Below are 19764 nucleotides of genomic sequence, written 5' to 3' on the forward strand. Positions count from 1 at the left end.
AGAAAACCAAGAATTTTTTATATTTTTCTTTAGAGTGCAGTGCACAAGGTTAAGTATTCAATAGCACCAATTAAATGTTGTTTGCTGGAAAGAGAAATGGATACCTGTTGCAACATATTAATACAGACAAACCTGCTTAGTGAGTCCTGAGTCCCCTACTTAGCTGGCTGTGTGGCCTTAAGTAAGTCATAACTTTGCTAAGTTTCAGTTTTCTCATCTGTAAAATGGGGTTAATAATAGTTATTGCCTCATAAAGGCAGTGTGAGATTGGTATAAAAGCTTTGCAAATAAAACAAGCCTTGTGAGATAAGTCTAGTTTGGCCAATATTTCCATTCTAAATTTCAGTACTCAGCATATTAACTTAATGTGCTTTTAGGTTAACTTTTTTTTTTTTTTTTTTTTTTTTTTTTGCGGTACGCGGGCCTCTCACTGCTGTGGCCTCTCCCGTTGCGGAGCACAGGCTCCGGATGCGCAGGCCCAGCGGCCATGGCTCACGGGCCCAGCCGCTCCGCGGCATATGGGATCCTCCCAGACCGGGGCACGAACCCGTATCCCCTGCATCGGCAGGCGGACTCTCAACCACTGCGCCACCAGGGAGGCCCTAGGTTAACTTTTATACCAATAGTTGCATATATCTCATCATTTACAAGTAGCTCAACTAAAATAGTCTGAGTCACCCATACATACGGCAAAGTGAAATAAAGCCACCTCTGAAGCACCCAAAATCCCAAGCAGGGCCTCACCTGAGTCTGTCAGGATTTTAGAAGTAAATTATGAACCACCACAGGGTACAGGGGTCTCAAACTGGCTGGTGTGAAAGTCATCAATTCTGTGACAGAAATGGAGTCCCAGTGCTCTAAATCACATACAAATAACTTGGGGATTTTTTTTTTTTTAATGCAGACTCTAATTCAGTAGGTCTGGAGTGAATGCTCCAGAGATTTTGCATTTATGAAATATGTTTAGTGCAATGTTTTGATGCTTTCACTCTAAAAACCAATGATAAACATACTGAAACTGTTTCTAAAAGTTCAAGGCATATAGAAAAAAGAGCCATATTTGCAAAATTATTTATTTACATTTTAAGCTCATGGTAAAATCTTTATAGGATAGAATGGCTAAGATGAAATATACAAAGTCGATATAAACACATAAGCATTAATCTTTATATGAAAAGAATCCTAGTTATGGCTATCGATGAACTCAGGTTTTCCTTTATAAAACCAATGTTCCCTTCAATCATGCTGTGATAATGTCTTCCAATAAGAATAGATTTAATGTACATCATTCAAAAAGAGCTGAGAAACAAAAAGCTAACTTGGATTTATTATTAAACCACTATCCATATGTCATAAAACCAAAACTGTTTTACAGGGCTGAGATGTTCGAATAGGTCCAAACATGATATAGTGAATAAGTTTTAAATAAGGAATGCTTTGGTTATTAGGTTTTGACTTAGTTTTGGCATAACTTGTATAATTTATATCATTCTAGTGAGTCATTAGGTAATCGGTTCAAAACAAGGCTTGCTTAATATTATCACGAAGCACTTAGCCTTGCCTTGAGTGAGACTACCTTTAAGATGCTGACAATAGCAACACATTTCTCTTTTCCTTTACTCAGAAAAAAAGAAATCACAAAAATAAAAAATTCATTTACACACGTTAAAGTCCACCATAAAGTCTTATTCATTCTTAAAAAAACAAAAGTTCCTCATCATAATACCTGCCCTGGGTATTGGTACATTATTGAAATACTAGACCTGTAAGAACTCCTCATAAACCTTGAAAGCCTATGACTGTGATCTACTTATGTTTAAGGTTAAATATATAAACAATGCATTTGAAGCTTCTGGGAAGAATTCACATTTAAAATAGTTTTTAAAAATCTGGGTTTATTAAGTTTTAGAAAAATAAATACTGTGATTGTTCTACCCCTCCTCTTCTACTTCTCTCCCTTCACAAATTTGAACTTAATAGCTCAGGCTTCTAAAAAGCAGAAGAAAGCAAAATAGAACAATGTAGGTTTTATTATCCACACTTTCCTTTTCTAAGGGTAACATTATCACAAAGGCAAACTTGATTCTCTTTCCTTGAAATGAAGATCCTATCTCCTAAGACTAATTTAAATAACTGTTCTTATCAAGAGAATTTAACAACCAGTACTTTTAATAAATGAGGAGTTAAATGCCTATAAGATATATAAGGTGACTGTAAAGAGTTCTATTATAAAGTCTGAAAGCAAAATCTAAACATTTAATAGTTTACATTTAATCTCTTTAAAAGGCCTTTTAAAAGCTGTAAGCTATATTATAAATTGCCAGTTAAATTCCCACTCTAGTCTACAAAAATAATCTGCTGCACAAATATATAATTTAAGGTAACTATATATTTCTTGTATTGATCTTTTTTCCAATTTTATGAGTGCAGTGAAGCAAGAAGTAAGCACCGAGGTGTTAGTTAAATTAACTTTCATTTGAGCAGCATTTTGATTTTAGATAAAGGGATTCTAAATGTAGTCTAAAATTTTCCAGAAGTCATATTTACATTCATTGTACAACACTTTATATACACATACAGATTTATAAGAAACAAATTAACCTATACTTTTCATAATGTAAAAAATAAAGATAAAAAATACAACACATGTGATCATATGGTAAGCCATCTATTTGAGAAATATTCTTGGTGTTCAGTTCTGATGGCAAAAACCTTGAATAACTTAAAGCATTTCACATAAATACACCACAGGTGCTTAGTTTATTTATGACCTTAACTTAGGCCTATCCACAGTTTTAAGTGTTAAAGTCAATGCCATACAAGTAGTTGAGTTTACTAGTAATGTTTGCAATGGAGAAAAATGATTAGGGGAGGCATGACAGCAGATATCAAATGCTTTGAAGTATAATTATAGGGAGGGATTAAAATTAATTCTTTTCCAGGGGAAAATCAGGAATTTCTGATAATAGAGCTGTTCAAAAGTGAAAAGGTCTGCTTCTGAAGCGTGAACTCCCAGTCCCACAGATGACCTTGCCTTGTCAGGGCTCTTGTAGCAAGGACTCCTGTGTTGGCAGGTAGGACTAATAGTATATGGTTAGGCCCAAGGAACTCTAAAGTTCCTTAATGCAAATTATTTTGTTGATACTGAGTTTCTGACGTGGCTTCTTAAGCAGTTTGCTTCATCTTTTGTTCCTGCCCATAAGGCAATGTTTGATTTTGCTGTGATACCTCTTATAAATTGATGGGCTTGGCTTTCCTGAAATATATCAAAGTGAATTTTTCTGATCTAATTACTCGTCCACAAAAACAAACAGGTGGCTGTGATGAGCTCTGTTTGTGTCCCACATAGTAAGTTCTTTACCAACCAACTCCTGGCTGAAGTAGGCTAGAAGCAGAGATTTTACCTGGGGAAAAAAGTTATTCAAAATGTTTACTGTTCTATAATGTTCTAGTCTTGAGATTGAATGGAAAAATCCTATTTGGCACTCCTTTACACCCCAGATGGCATGCGAATGCTTATCACAGTAAGAAATTCTTATGATCAGATTTGAGGTGCAGAGGAATAGGAAGCATGGAAATTTTAACCTATATTAAACAAACAAGCAAACAATAACTCTTCCATATGTTAGAAGAGGTTTTTAACTCTAAAATCAAGGCCTTTTTCCAGAAAATTAAATTCACTAAAAATGTAGAAATAAAAATCCCACTATGGCTCTAAATATATGACAAATAAATAAGGTCACATGGTTTATACATTTCAAATTCTTAACGAGGCCCTACAGTATTTCAGGAAGACGTCTTAAAGTATTGTTCCCTGAGTTCTTGAGGCAACCCCAAATATAAGTTCATGAAATCCAAGATTTTAGAGAGAGAAAAACCCACATGGTTTGCTTCTCTCTCTTCTAGGAGTAGCTGTTTACTCCAAAGCAGTTTGTTCAGTGCTTACCCTATAGTTCAAATGCTTTAAGAATGTGGCTTTATCCATTTCTTAGAAGACAAGCTCCCAAATGAAACTTCTAAGAAGGAAAAAACAAAGAAAAGACTGTTTAAAAAAGGTAAAGTTTTAACATTAGTTAACAGTGCAGTTGAGTAAATGAGTTTTAGATCTGTAATACATAAAGAGTGGTAATACTGTCATAGGTGTTAGAAGGTAGAGTTCTATGGACTCTGGCATTTCTGACCTCAGTGGTTATTAAGACCAGCTTCTCTTACCAAACAGAAAGTCTAACAATTAATTTAAAAAACCAGAACTATTAGAAACGGAATGACTTTTTCATATGTAAATGTATGAGAAGATGTACATTTGGTTATAAAATAAAGATCAAAACAGCCAGCTAATAATTTCTCAACTTTTAAATATCTGCAATTTACATATAAACTTACACATAATAGTAATTTTCAAAAACTCATTCAAAACTGGGGTTTTAAGATTCTTGAGTTGTTTTCATATCACCTTCTTGGTGGCTATTAGAATATTTTTAAAAATTCAAAGCTTGGGAGTAATTCAAACAGTGAAATATGTATTTGTTTGCAACTTCCATTATAGTCTATTTAGAAAAACTAATTACAATGAATGGAGATTTTAATTCTGTTGCTGGAAGTTTTACATTAGGCTTAACTTTAAGCCATTAAAGTTTAAAAAAAAAAACCCCAAAACCCCACAAAAAACAATGGTTGAGAGAACATACTGAAATGCTCCATCCATTTCAGTAAAGTGCACAACTATGAGTGTTTATCCTTTGGCTTGGCTATGACCTTAAGGGAGGTGTAGAAGTCAATGGTGCTGGTGTCAGATTCCTGACTATATTACTGAGGCTGGCAATCTTCTCCTCTAGGAGGTAATTTTTCTTCTCTGCTGTTTTTTGTCGCTGTTCAGTTATTTCCAGAGCTTTCAACAACTGGGCATTTTCCACATACAAATCCTTCACCATCTCATCTGCTTTAGTATTCTTGCAGAGCTAGAAACAGAACCAGAAACATCTTGACTCCATTTCTGTAATTCTTTTAAATTTAAGGTCTGACATAGGACAGTTGTTTATAAAGGCAAATGGCTTCTACCAATTATATTCTTTCATTTTACAATACAGCTTTAACATCAGACCCGGCACCAGGGATACAAGTAGAGCAAATCCACTTATTGCAAGCTGTTTCTCTGCATAATATGTTTGTAGAAGTCACTAATAAAAAGAACAAATTGATATTTGAGGGCTCAAAAAGGAAGGTATTTTTCAACCTAATAAATTAGGTATTATTTCTTTATTCATTCTCTAAAAATATCAAAATACTATTATAACTTAAATTTCTGAGGGTGTGAACTGTGTTTAATTGTTATTAACAGCAGATGCTTGAGTTTCCCATTCATAACCACATACAACCTACTGATTGTTACAATACATGAGCCAAATTTTAAAATAAAGAGAGAAGATTTGGCAGTTACTTTTCCTTAACTCTTCCTCTTTGTATAAAACCTTGTCTAGAAGAGATATTCTAATCTTTATGGTTAGAATATACAGTCTTGGTTAGGGCGGGAAAACTTGTCAGCAGCATTAGGATAATTTTATTATTGCTCCTGTTAATATCTTATAATCTCCTTTCCCTCATTATACCTTTAACTCCTCATTTTACACCCAGTTTCAGGCAGGGCATCTACAAGTATAAAGGTTTAAGGGAATAAAGAAAACTAAGGAGTGGCTAATTAATTTACATAATAGCATTTCAAAGGGCAGTGATAAAGACTATCACACTGAAGCCCAGAACCTAAGTGACTGTCAAGTTTAACATAACACTAACATACTTTCTATCGAACTGTTTTTATACAACCTTTCCTCCTTTCCTGCCATTAAAAAACACTTTGATGACTCTTATCTACTACAGAATGAAATTCCAACTCTGTGGCTTATCACTAAGACCCTCTACTGTCTGCTCTTCCCTATCTCTCATTTCTTTTTCTTCTCCCAGGACAGGATGAATGGTTAATGCCAGTGTTTGTAGATGACCACACCCCATGTTACCCATTTTCTTTATTTTTGAAACTGCTATCTGGCCAAATGCTTAGTACTGTGAACTACACTAGTAGCTGTAGTAAGTGAACTACACTCCATATAGGCAGGATTTTGTTTTGTTCATTGCTGTATTTCTAGTGCTTAGAACAGAACCTGGCATGTAGTAACTATGTGTTGAATAAATGATTAAAGGATTGAATCAATAAATGTAAATACAGGACTTTCTCTTTCTCTCCATTCTGTGTATTAAGATATAGGGCTGAGGAAAGTTCCTGTCTACCTCTGCATTAAGACTTTCCCTTGGAATTATTCTTCTTGGATTTTATATATCTGAAAAACCAGGTTGGGCAATTTCCACCTTCCCACTCCCGCCACAGTTTGTCTCAATCTCAGATTCCAGAGAAGTTATAAAACTTTCCTAGAAAGTAGTCCTTCTTGTATGTCTCTTCAGTGGATGCACAAATAATTTCTAAGCACTGAGGCCACACCTGCCACCAGCAGGAAAAAAGGATCAGGCTACTTAGTGGTCCTGAATTCAAGAGTCCAGATTCTAATTCAAAACACAACCTTTTGGGGTCTGGCTATAGCCATAAGGTTGTTTTTGAGGCTGTCATAGCTGTTGCAAACAGAAAAGCTAAAGTTACACTTATTATCCCCCAACTTTTTACCAATATAAAATTTCTTTTTATTTAAATAGGAATATTTCCTCTCTGGGGAAAAAAAATCTATAAAAATTCAATTTAAATTGAACCTCATTAGAAATGCTTTAGGTCCATGAGAGTCACTGCTAGCAAATATACACTTTTAAAATTGTAGACAAACATATGACTCAAAAGAACTTTGGAGAAAAACAATGTAGAATACAGAATTCATATTTTTGAAGTGGTATGGGAAAGAGTGACTCCTAAATTCTTCTAAACATTTATAATAGAATTTGCTTTTATTAGACAACAAAACTTAACAAGTTAATAGCAATAGAGGAATGTAAAACTGGAGTTAAAGTTGAATGTGAGGTGGGTGGGTAGAGATGACCTGGGAGGCTCACTTGTTCTTTGAGCTGATTCACTTTCTCCTGAAGAAGCCTTTTCACCAGTTTCAATTTTTGTTCAACTTCCATCATTCGTTCCTCCATGACAGTTACCAGGTGTTCCTGGTTTCCCTGAAGGAAAGAAAAAAAATTGTATTATCATTTGAAAATCATGCCACACAAAAGCACTAATAGTTAATTTTCCCCATAAAATGCCTAGAGAAAGGACAGCAAATGTTTGCCTTTGAACAGGAAGGGTGGTTTTCTGATGACATGGGAGCTCTGAACACTGCATGGGTTGCACATGTTAGAAAAGTAACCCTATTAGAGAAAGAATCAAAGAATAAAGAAGAATCTTACCTGTGTTACCATCTTCCCCTGAGATAAAGCAAAATTCTTAAAACCCATAATTTAAGATCTGTGTGTACTTATAGTAAAATAGGTATCCAAAGTAAATTAAAAGATGGTTCTCAACCTTTCATTTGTGATTTGGGGCTTTGGAATACTGTGGGCCTCTCAACAACAAAATAATCAAAAACTGAGTTTATTTAGGATTGCCTAACATTTCCAATTAGCTTGCTTGCAATATGTGTCTGTTTTTCCTTTGAAATGGCTGATTACTGTGAGGGTGTTAGTGTTTCTAATAGCCTCTTCCTGCTAGTTATTCTGGTTATTGGTTTCCTAATTTAACCTATCAATGTGAAGCACATATCTGAATTGGAGGATGGGTTTATCATTAGAACAGATTAAAAACTGAAAATCTCCCCATAAAAAAACTCCTAGACAAAATAATAGGGCAGAAAAAGGACCCTGGCTTCTCCTTCTCTCCTCATACAACAGTGATGGATTAAGGAGTGTGTGGGTTTTGGAGCACAGAGTGACCTGGAACAAGATTTAGAGTGCAACTGACGGCCCTTTCTCCCAGTCCACCAAAATGTTCACATAAAGAATTTCAGATTTTAAAAGGTTCTTCAAATGTTTAAGCAAGACTCAGGTATTAGTGGCTGATGGCATAACCTGTCCTTAAAAATATTCCCCAAAAGGTATCCTTTAAAAAGCACAAAAAGAATGACCAAATGTGAGTGGAAAGCCAACATTTGTTTGGATATTAAATAATAGCATTTATTCAAGCATAAAAGAAACAACTAGGCCATGAGACTAATTTGAAGAGAAAAATTGTAGTAGGCAAAAGACTAATCCAGAAATTTCAAGAAACCAGGTCTTAAGAACATCTAAAATCTTATATTTTGAAAGTTATAATGGCTTTTTAAAGTTCAAACATAAATGGAAAATGCCAGATTTCCACTTGCCTTAAAAGAAAAGAAAAAAAAAAAAGCTAAACAAACCAAAAAACCCCCCAGATAATTAATTCAAAGAACACGGAGCATGGCAAAAGAGTGGGGAAAGAGGAAAAACAAAAGCAGTCATATATTTAAAATTTATTTTATTTCATCAAAAATTTCCTTTTTCCTCTCAAAAAAGTATTATACATCTTATATGAAACAGTATAAATAACCCTGATTTTCTTCAAATTTCACATATAAAAGTAGTACCTTTTGTTAAAAATAGTTACAACATATGGAATGAGAAAATATATAGAATACATCCTTTCAAGAATCTCAAGTCCACACTCCTTAAATCGTATAAATAATTACGTGTAACAAGCTGAAATTTGTGAATTTGATTCACAAAATCTGTCATTTCTATATAAATAGGAAACATAATACTGCAAAGGCTTAACAACAACAATAATAATAAACTTAAAAGAGCACTTGATTCCAAAACATTTCTCAGCTTATGTCTGTTTGTGTGGTGTGTGTGGGTGTGTGCATTTGAGTATCTGCCATGGTAAGAAATGCCATCAATAACAGCCCAGTGTTCACAGGTGCCCAATCCTTCTGTAGGAATCTGCATGCACTGCTCGCTGCTCCGGTAGCAAGGCCTAGAGAAAGAAGGCAAGTGGTACACTTCACCCTGATGTCAAGATTATGTTTTTGGGGGGAGTCTAAATTCACACATTTATAATGCAAACAATTTTTAAAAGCAAACATCAATACTACATTTGCAAGCGAAGCAACACAAGGCAGAAGAAATCACATCACTCCACACACACAGACAACGTGCAGATTCTAATAGCATTCTGTAATCTTAAAATTAGTGTCAGCTTAGTTACCAGAAACAGGAGAGCCTGCCATGGCATTCTAGTGAGAGCAATAAGCAGTCCACCCTGCCATCTGGAGGGATTCTTTCTTTCTTTCTTTCTTTCTTTTTTTAAGTACAAAAGTCTTAACAAATTTTGTCTATCTAATCCTCAAATAATTGAAGTAAAAGGATTAAACATTGGTGGGTGGGTTGGGAAGAGCATATTTTGAAAACAGTGTATATGAGAGAGCAATGAGTATGATCTTAGTCTAATCATTTGGTTTAAAATGTCCATTAAAAACTGAGGTCACTCAGTTTTTAATGAAGAGTTGAAGCATCTGTCCAACACCCACCATCACAATTTTAATTCTGGAATTAAATTTTAGTATTTGTAAATTGAGTGTAGGAAGCTTCCAAAAACATGGATTTTAAGCCTTTGTTAGAAAGAATAGATGACAGAAGTACATCATGCAAAAGCATAGATATATACTAGTAGGAGAAGAAAACCAAGTTGCTACAGTGTATAATTATGGTGCTAATGTGACTTTGCAAAGCCACGGTGAGGGGATTACAGAAAGAGAGGTGGGAAATTCCCTGTCAAACGTCAACTGAAAAGCAAGGTATTCGAAAACAGAAGAAGAGCATCCAAACTAGAACAAACTAATTTAGAATTCTACAAACTAAGGAGTATTTTTAATTTTATTCCTAATTCTGAATAAATGGGCAAGACCAAAGAGTCAAGAGACTTCTGAAAGAGGAGAATCGTGAATGAAGCACTAAAGAGAAATAACTATTTGAAAACCTAGGTAATATAAGATTGTGTCTGGTAGTGAGCTGGGATAATGCTAATTCAAAGGGAAGGGGAAGAGGATCTTTATTTTCTTAAAAATAGAGTTTTTCAAGCTAGATCATTAAAAAAATAAGTGAACTATGTCAACTAAAAAAGTCACTGATGACACATTCTACTTTATTAGTTGAGAAAAGTCCCCATTTGTGAATTCCATGGAACTCAGCAGGCTATACTCCTCTGGTACAAGAAAACCCAGGATGCTTTGTTAGTAATACATATCCTAGAGTTGCACTTGAATTCCGTAATATCTTTGGCATTAGACAAGAATGTTAGGTCAATTGTGCAATATGCTCAAGTGATCCTGAGACTTCATCATCGATTACAAATGTGCAAAGGAGACCCAGAACACTTAATTACCTAGCTTAGAAGCTGAGAGCTCAAAAGCAGCACTGCAAAAACCAAAACCAAAACAGCACTGCAGTTCTGTGGATTTGTAATTCAGGTAAGGTGTAACTGTCTGACAAAAGATTTAGGTTCTTCATCCCCACATGTGAACTGGTATAACTTTCAAATAAGCAGGTAAAATTAAATTAGGTGATCTGAGTTTACTATTAGAAAAAGATCCTCATACCTGTGGTGTGTTGATTTCAGAAGTCCTGTTTTCAAGTTCCTCCTGCAGGCACTGGTTTATCCTTTCTGGCTGTAGCAGCTGATATTGAAGCTGCAGAAATTGCTCCCTGGGAACCATTGGACAGGCTTGCTGCTGGAGCAGCTGCAGATCCCAAGCATGAGGGGCTGGGCTAAGCATCACAGTGGACCTCAGGTGCTGCATCTAGAGGATAAGGGCAAAGCCCTGGTCAGCTGCAGTGCCTTCAATCAGAGAGTTGCCCTTGAAAGTGGCAAGCAGAGAGTAATGAAGTCTATGAATTCATTAATGGCCTCTCAGACTCACTGGTAACTTGAAAACAGGCAGCACATGATCCTGAGTAAGAATAAAGAATCATTTTGCTTAGGAGATAATACATTTAATGAATAAGCAGGCCTTAAAAGTTTTAGACTTAAACTGTACTTCCTCATTCTTAAGTGACTATAAGACATGAGGTACATGATGTACATATGTCTGAATTCTCCTTTTTTCTTCTTACACTAGAACATTTAATTATCCCTCTTCTTTAAAAAAAAAAAAACAGGGTTGGAATAGGCAAAGGGGAGAAAGAGGTTATGCTTTAGAGTTTTGCCACTTACCATTCATAAAGATTCTTAAGAGCGAATGTTCAATGACTACATTTTTTCCAAGTTAGCAATTTGTTTTGAAGACTCTCATCTTGCATCTCAAATTATTTTAACCTATCTTAGTTTATCAGACAAGCAATTCTGGGGCATAAGGTGATACCCCCAGAACATCTGGGAATTGAAGTACATGGAATGAAAGTATTTATTCAAGACAATGAGGAAATGGTGTGTGTATCGCATGCCAGTAAAAGTTGGGGCGAGGGAAAGGAGAAGGCACTGCATTTGGCTAGTGAAGCATGCCACTTCACATCTGTCAACACATTCAGCAGACACAGAGCTCAATGGAAGACATGCAATAAATATGACCAAGTACTAAACTCAAGAAGAAGCACCCCCAGGCATGTGAGAAGGGAAAAAGGCCCTCTAAGACACATCTGTAATTAAATGTTATCATGAAACTTCAGAGCCACTATCCATTTCCTTAAATCTAAATTTCTGAGGTGGGGTGTTACCCATTTTGAAACATTTCTAGTTATAGATTTAGAAAACCCACCACTTTATTTTTAAGAATAAAGAATATGGAGAATTATGATCCCCTGATTTTATATCAGTGGGATGATTTTCTTCACACACGTCTTTAAATACTAAGGAAAATCCTGATGTAAATGTAAACAGATATATTCCGAAATTAAAGCAAAATGAAAATGAATATTGGCTCTTACCTTAAGTATTTATTAACTGTCATAGTAGTAGAAATGATTACATGAACAAGGAGTTTAATGAGATGTCTCCATGCCATGAAATTCATTGAAAGAATGTTCTACCTTCACACACTATCTCAGGCAGAGAACTGCACCCTTCTCTGCTAGTTCCAACCACAGAGTTCTAGGCACAGGTTAGCCACAGATAAAACAAAAACAAAAGAGAATTAAGGAGTTATAAAAAGAGGAAGAAAATATGAGTTATAAAGAGAAAGAACAGTACAAATTGGGTATATTATATACCTGACCACACGTGCTCTAGTCAGTAGGAACTTATAAAGAACCAACATTTACATTTCTCTGTATATAAATTTTGCAGATATTAAAAGTCTCACAGCTCTAATTCTGCAGCCACTTCCTCATCTATTGCAATTTGGTTGGTTTACGAGCTTGCTACCTTTATCTCCACCCATCCCAATATAATAATTCAAAAGATTTCAAGTCCACTATGGAATGGACCTGATGTTAAATACCTTGCCATGTGGAGATGCAGAATATAAACTATAAAACATTTTTGTTGTTCAAGTGTCTGAACTGTTGGCTAAGAGGTACACAACAGACTTTAAGAATTGCTAATAGTCTATAACCCTGTTTTTGAGTGATCAAAATGAATTGCTTATAGAACCCTGCCTCATACAGTTGAAAAAAACCCTGGAGTGGGAGGCAGATTCTTCCATTTTCTTGTCTAGTGATTGGGGATCTTTAATTACCCTGGGGTAGGGCTATGTATTATGTTACATCAGTGACTTTCAAACTGGCATATAGGGATGAGGAGAAACCCCTTCCCCCAAGGGGGTGCATACATCAGACTGAATCACCTAGAAAGCTTTCCCTAAATTCCTTGATCCCAAAGATTCTGATGTAGGAACATCTCCCTGCCTGCTTACTGCCTCTCCCCCAAACCCGATGAGAATCCATGCCAGAGTGAGAGGCATGTACCTATCCCTCAGGTCAGGCGGGCACAAAAAATGGTGTGAAAAGCACTGTTCATCCTCAAATTTGGCCTAATCTATAGATATCATAACATAAATAAAAATCCAATTTACAGGGCTGGTGGGAAGGTGGAATGGAGCGTTATTGGTGAATGGTTAGAGTTCCTGTTTGGGGTGATGAAAAAGTTTTGGAAGTAGTGGTGATGGTTGTAGAACATTGTGAAAGTAATTAATGCCACCGAATGCCACTTAACAAAATTTGTCATTTTGACCATTTATGTCTGTCTATCTATCTATTTACTTAGCACAATTTTTAAAATAATGTAATATACCCAAACCACTGAATTAGACACTTTAAATGGATGAATTGTATAGTGTGTGAATTACATTTAATAAAGCTGCTGAAAAATCGAATTTATATGTCTGTACAGAATTCATAGCTCAGTCTTATTTCTAATGAAACTTTAATTAGAATAGTGTACGAGATGTTCTTTTCAGTGTTCCAATTAAAAATTCATGCATTTTCTTTTCCAGCTCCAGTGCCAAGAACACTCAATTTCCCTCGTCCATTAGCAAATATTTACTACTAGATCAGGGAGAAGAGTAATGAGGGGAAATTGCTTATGATGATTAATCATGTAAAGTAGGATTGGGAGAGAAGGGGGCTTCTGAGGCCAGAGAGAACGGTGGGAGAAGAACTGGCCTGTTGGCAGAGCATTTGGAGAGAATCTGACAGTGATTAAGTATACCCTGTTCCTTTTCAATCAGGTACCAGACATGTCACACTTAGCTTCAGATATCTTATTCATTAGAGTATATAATTATTTCATCAGAAAAGCATATTTACATCTAAACACAGCCTGCAGCCCAAGGTTTTAAACACCTTTATTATACACTGTCAGAGAAATAAAAAATGGTTTGGATTTCACTCTTTATAGTTTCACTGATCTCCCTATTAGTGGATAAATCAGAGAACATAAAATTGACAGAAACCTTAGCAGTCATTTAAATGTCAATGTGATATGTTTGCCCATATTTCATATCTAAAAACCGAGCATCTATTGAAACTTACCTTTGCATGTATCCAGCTTCATGAAAGAAAATATTTACATATCTCTCTTCCTTCCTATAATTCTGGCTTAAAAATATTTGTATACATAGTACTTTTTAAGAGCACAGAAAGACATTTTCTACCCAGGCCTCTATACCTTATATAAATTTTACAGGTCATTAAATGTTGGATTAATTAATATTTTCATTACCCAAAGCAAAGTATCTCAATGAAATTTTTACTTATTAAGGAGGATTTTACATAAGTTGTTTTACATCCTATAATTGTGCTTGGTATTCAGAAAGCAATCTATTAGACTGGAAACTCAATGTCCAAGCTGACAGGTTTTACAAATCCACTTTTATATTTATCAGATGTACCTCTCCCAAGGCAGTGCTGAGTTACAAATATAGTAATGAACAACAGCAACACTTGAAAATTAAACCTCTAAATGCTAATGCTCTTAAATTCCCTGCATGCACTTCCCAACTGAACAGGTTGTTACAGAGCAATCACATCTATAAAACACTACACTGTGGGAGGTATCAGGAGACTGTTAAAACCACAGCAATGGCGAGAGAGCTCTGAGCCTCTTGGTCCGTACTGAACAGAGTCCCTGCCACTTGAATTTGTTGAGGTACAGGTCCTTGCATTTTAGGATAGTCAACATTATTCCTTCCTCTGTGAAGCAGTATATATTCCTATGGCTGTGTAATTAGCAAAAATATCTATCAAACTTGGTAAGACAGACCAAAGAATCCAGCTTGGCAATGAACTTAGATTTTCACTGTTTTCATAATAGGAATTTAAGGCTATGCTAGTCTCTCTCAACAAATGGCTCATTCATGGATTAAAATATTCTTCATAGCTAAGGCCATTTGCTTAAAAACTTACCTCCATTAGCTGCTCATCCAGTTTTACTTGTTTCTTTTTCAGGCCTTCATTTTCCAAATGAATTGTTTCTAATTCTCGTTCAAGGGAATTCATCTGACTAACCTGTTAAAAAACAAAAACAAAACACTTGAGTTGCTCTACTTTATTTTGACGAATTTACGCTAGTCACAAATCTCAACTCTTGGAAGAAAACTGAGTTCATTCATCAAGGGAAAACAACAAACAATATAATTCAGTGCACTGATTATATTTAGGTAGTCTAGTTTTAATCACCACTCCTCACATAGAACAGATTCCTAAGGCAGGTAGCTTTCAAACTTCAATGCCACTCACTGTAAGAAGCACATTTTCTCTTGCAACCCAGTACAAACACCCACACCCACGTGTGTGTGTGTGTGTGTGTGTGTGTGTGTATGTGTGTGTAATCAGGTATAAGTATATATCACTAAGAGAAAACTTTCATGAAATTATCCTTACCATGAGCCATGCACTCTGATATTTTCTAGTATAGTTTAATAATTTAAAATGCTGGTATTTAACTAGATTGATTTCATGATCCTCTACTATGGATCTGCAGTAGGGAAAAACATGTCTTAAGGCAAAGTTTAAAGGTTTAAAACTGAGAATACATAGAACCTGATTTAACTCCTTTCTCAATTTTAAAGAAGAAATCTGAAGATTTTATGAGTATCCTTTTTTGGAATTCTCTTTATTACAGAATCTTATGAGAATCTAATGAGCTAGAGGACACTGGGATTCAGAATATTGCTAAGTAGAAAACAAATGACACTATTCTAGAGTGCTGATTTTTGTTTCTATCCAAAAGAACTGAGGAGGGTAGCAAGAATTGTTAAATGGAATTAAGTGTAATCTTTCTAAGTACATTTAAATTCACTGTTATTTTAAAACCTATCATTAGACTTTTCCTTTGGTAAGCAGCTAGAGGAAACCCAATGTCTTTCTGAAAAGTTTACTTGAATGTATCTAAACTTAAATGACATTTCAGCTTTAGAGCACAACCAGTCTCTTTACTGCCAATAGTCATAACTTTCACAAACTTAAAACAATTTTTTTGAAATATTTATAACAAAAGGAAATGACTGTTCATCATTCTTTCCAGATTTTTAAACAAACCATAATTTTCAGAAGAGGAAGGTAATACAGGCATACCTTGTTTTATTGCACTTCGCTTTTATTGCGCTACACAGATACGGAGTTTTTTACAAATTGAAGCTCTGTGGTAACCCTGTGTCGAGCAAGTCTATTGGTGCCATTTTTCCAATAGCATTTGCTCACTTTGTGTCTCTGTGTCACATTTTCATAATTCTCACAATATTTCAAACATTTTTGTTATTATATTTGTTATGGTCATCTGTGATTAGTGATCTTCAATGTTACTACTACAACTTGCTGAAGATGATGGTTATTAGCATTTTTAGCAATAAATATTTTCAAATTAAAATATGTACATTGTTTTTTTAGACATAATGCTATTGCACACTTAACAGACTACAGTATAGTGGAAACAATTTTATAGGCACTGGGAAACCAAAAAATTCGTGTGACTCACTTTATTGTGGTGGTCTGGAACTGAACCCAGAATATCTCCAAGGTGTGCCTGTAGTGAAAACTCTGAGTTTAGTTTAGAAAAAGAAAGGAAAACAAGTAACAACAAGAACTCTCACAGTAACACTGGCCTAGAACTCTAACTTCATGGAACCAAGAATAGAAAACAAACTGAGTCATGCTACAGAGGTTTAACCACATAGTAGCCAGCCTCCAAGAGGTGCCCGGTGATCCCTGTCTTCTGGTATTCAAACCCTTGCCCTGTCCCCTCCCCACTACACCAGGATTAGTCTGTGTGACCAATAGAATACAGCAGAAATGATGATGTGTGACTTCTGGGATTAGCAAATAAAACATACTACAGCTTCCATCCTGGACTTTTGGGACCTCTCTCTCTTATATCATTCATTGCCACATCCTGAGAAAAGGCCCAGGTGGTGAGGAGCTGAGCCTCTGGCAATCAGCTAGCAAAGAACAGAAGCCTCCTCCTAACAGTTATATGAATACATTTGGAACGGATTCTCTAGTACCAGTGAAGCCTTCAGATAAACTCAGCTGATATCTGGACTGCAGTCTCAGGAAAGACCCTAAGCCAAAACCACTCAGTTAAGTTGCTTCCAAATCCCTGACCCACAGAAACTGAGACAATAAATGTTTGCTGTTTTAATTTATTACACAGCAATAGTTAACTAACACTGACCATATTAAGATGTTCCTAATATTCAGGCTATACATGTTTTACTAACTTATAGAAGCTTATGATACTAATGAAGATAATTAACCATCTTCTTTATAAAAACTTAAATTGCTCCTTTTTAGCGGTCACTCAATCAAAAAGAACTATGATACTGTTTTGACAAGATTACAAAAGCAGAGATCTAAGGAAGAACCAAAATATGCCATTGTAATCATTTCCTGGAAGCACGCAGGGGAAGAAACATACACTTAGGGATGCATGATAGTCAGAACATAGCCACTTGGTATTAACTCTCAAAAACTCACCTTCCTATTAGTAGGAGATGGTTCCTTTTGAAACTGTTCACACTCTCTCTTTAAGCTCAACTTTTCCTGCTCTGTGGGCTTCACAGTACCTGATGAGTTTAGATGTTTTTGGAGCTTAGGAGGAAGAAGGTTGGATTCCAGTTGCCGGACCTAACAAGAACCAGTGTAAGAGGAAGAAATGCTAATATAACCACCCAGCCAGGAAAAACAAAAAGCGAACATAAGGAAAGTTTGTATTCAGTTGCTTGGGTTTTGTTGTATTAAGAAAACTTTTTCCAGTCAAGTCTGCCAATTCTTTCTTTTTTTTTTTTTTTTTTAAGTCTGACAATTCTTGAAGCTTACTTTTTTGGATTTCAAAAGATCCTTTCTAGGTAAATCTATTTTTAGTCTGATGCAACACTGAGGATCAGAGAAGGACAAAGGGACTTCTGGCTCAGCCAAACAACTGGGAGTCAACAGTGTGATGTGGCTGCCAAAAAAGCATGGTCTGTAGGCACCTTTGCTCTGACATGAGCATAACTTTTAGGAGTGAAGGGAGTGACAGTCGCATTGACTTTGTATTGGACTGTTCACATCTGAAACAATGCATTTACATCAACTAAGTTCCACGAGGACAGCGACCATGTTTAGTCTGTTCAACATTGCAACTTCACTGATAGCAGAGTTTCTGGCACACGGTAAGTGTTCTAAATGAATATCTGACTCCTAAGAGAGTTCCTCCTCAAAAGAGGTATTTAAGCATAGGTTAAACATAGTTGGTCAACTACTTAGCAGAGGTAAAGAATTTAAACATCACCTTAGTGATGAAAAAGATGATCTTTAAAGACCATTCTAGCCTTGAAATGCTGAGTCTTTAAAAAGGGGCACCTTTTCTCTTACAAGAAGTTAGACCAACAAGAACTGAGTTTAGTTTTGCCATTTTTGTACTACCAGTCTTGGCGGCTAGCCTATTTGAATGAGGAATATATGGTTAACATAATTTCCATTCATAAAATCACAGATTTTAATATAGAACTGCTTATACAAAATGAAAAATATTATATAAACATAGCATGATAAAATTATATTGCAAGTAAATGATAAATTATACATTCTTAAAATAAGTCTGCCACACCAGAATACTCAAATCCATACCCTAGAATCACTGCAGTTGTATCAAACATTCATTTACAAACATACGCCACCATGTACAACTTTTCAAGTTACCTTCTCCCGGGAGTGTATGAGTTCCGCTTTGGTGTTCTGTACCACGGTTTGGAGTCTCTCATTCTCTTGCCAAAGCAGCTGTTGTTCCTCATTCATCAGGTGATCCAACTTGTCCCAGGACAGCCTTTGCTGTTGGTTATGGAATCCTGATGGATGGGTGCCTATTTCTGGGGCCCAGTTCTTAAGAGAGAATTGTAGAGTTAAGCCTTAAAAACAGGCTGATTTCTTTTTTGAGCATCTTCTAATGAGAGTGAGCACATGTATATCTAGATATAAGTAAAACAATATTCTTGAGTGTTGATTTTTAAAAAACAAGGTTTGGAAGCTCTCTGTTTAAAATGGTCTTTGGCAAAATAGTCCCGTCAAATCTAATAGCAAACATGATTGTAGGGCAAGTCCCAGTTCCATATAGGACCCAAGCGCATAGAGGTTGGGGACCTTAAAAATTACCTCATTCTTATGGAGTTATGCTTTGAACCCAAATAACTATTCTTTTGGTTAACAGAGAACACAGAGAACTCTGAAATGCACTGCTAACTTGAAAGATTTCACATGCTAAACTCTACTTTCATTTTCACATATGCAATCATATCCTTTTTTAGAATCAAAAGCACATATCATCCATATAATTGAGGCCTGAACTTAGGAATATGCTTTAAGCTACCATGGTGATTTTTTTGGATCCTGAAAAATGCTTTAAAAAAATTTTTTTAAAGGTAAAAAACGGGTTAGGGTTAGGGTTTTTTCTTTTTCATGTTTTGCCTTTTAAGCCAAAACATGAAAAGGAAAAAAAAAAAGGTACAATCTCATTTTGAAAAAATTTTCAGCCCAGAAGTAATTTTTTTTAAATGGAAGCAACTATTATATATTTTTTAAAAAAACACAGTTTAAAAAAAAGTATCACCAAGAGATAAAGTAGCTGAATTTAGTGCCTACTTTTATGGTAGGACAGTCTTAACATCTACCCAAGACTGACATACATACATTGTTCTTAATTTATTTGCACATAGATGAAACAGCATTGTGATATATTAAAACGAGACTTACTTTCTACAACATCAGAATGTTTTTGTTTTATTACTACAAAACAACTCAGCCATGGTCTTCTGACTTGCACAATTACCTAGTCACTATAGTTCCATTTATGTGAGGTTCAGA

The 19764-nt window shown here is 35.5% G+C and overlaps 1 protein-coding gene across 14 annotated transcripts in view; it reads right to left on the reverse strand.

Moving 5' to 3' along the window:
• Nucleotides 1–1055: 1055 nt before the first annotated feature.
• Nucleotides 1056–19764, reverse strand: part of NIN (ninein) — a 106979-nt gene continuing 88270 nt past the window's right edge. For 6 of the 14 annotated variants that reach the window (XM_081229957.1, XM_081229958.1, XM_081229949.1 and 3 more), the window contains 8 exons: nt 18607–18786; nt 17401–17550; nt 16403–16450; nt 14833–14934; nt 10593–10793; nt 7048–7161; nt 4756–4958; nt 1056–4016 (listed from right to left, as the gene is read on the reverse strand). In XM_081229957.1, coding sequence (XP_081086083.1) covers nt 3989–4016; nt 4756–4958; nt 7048–7161; nt 10593–10793; nt 14833–14934; nt 16403–16450; nt 17401–17550; nt 18607–18786 — 1026 coding nt within the window. In that variant the 3' untranslated portion in view covers nt 1056–3988. Of the gene's footprint in view, nt 4017–4383; nt 4959–7047; nt 7162–8521; nt 8972–10592; nt 10794–14832; nt 14935–16402; nt 16451–17400; nt 17551–18606; nt 18787–19764 lie in introns of those variants that run through there. The other 8 variants (XM_081229955.1, XM_081229954.1, XM_081229961.1 and 5 more) reach the window with 5 other exon arrangements.

This window comes from Mesoplodon bidens (assembly GCF_964165515.1).
Source record: "Mesoplodon bidens genome assembly, chromosome: 3".
Classification (NCBI taxonomy): domain Eukaryota; kingdom Metazoa; phylum Chordata; class Mammalia; order Artiodactyla; family Ziphiidae; genus Mesoplodon; species Mesoplodon bidens.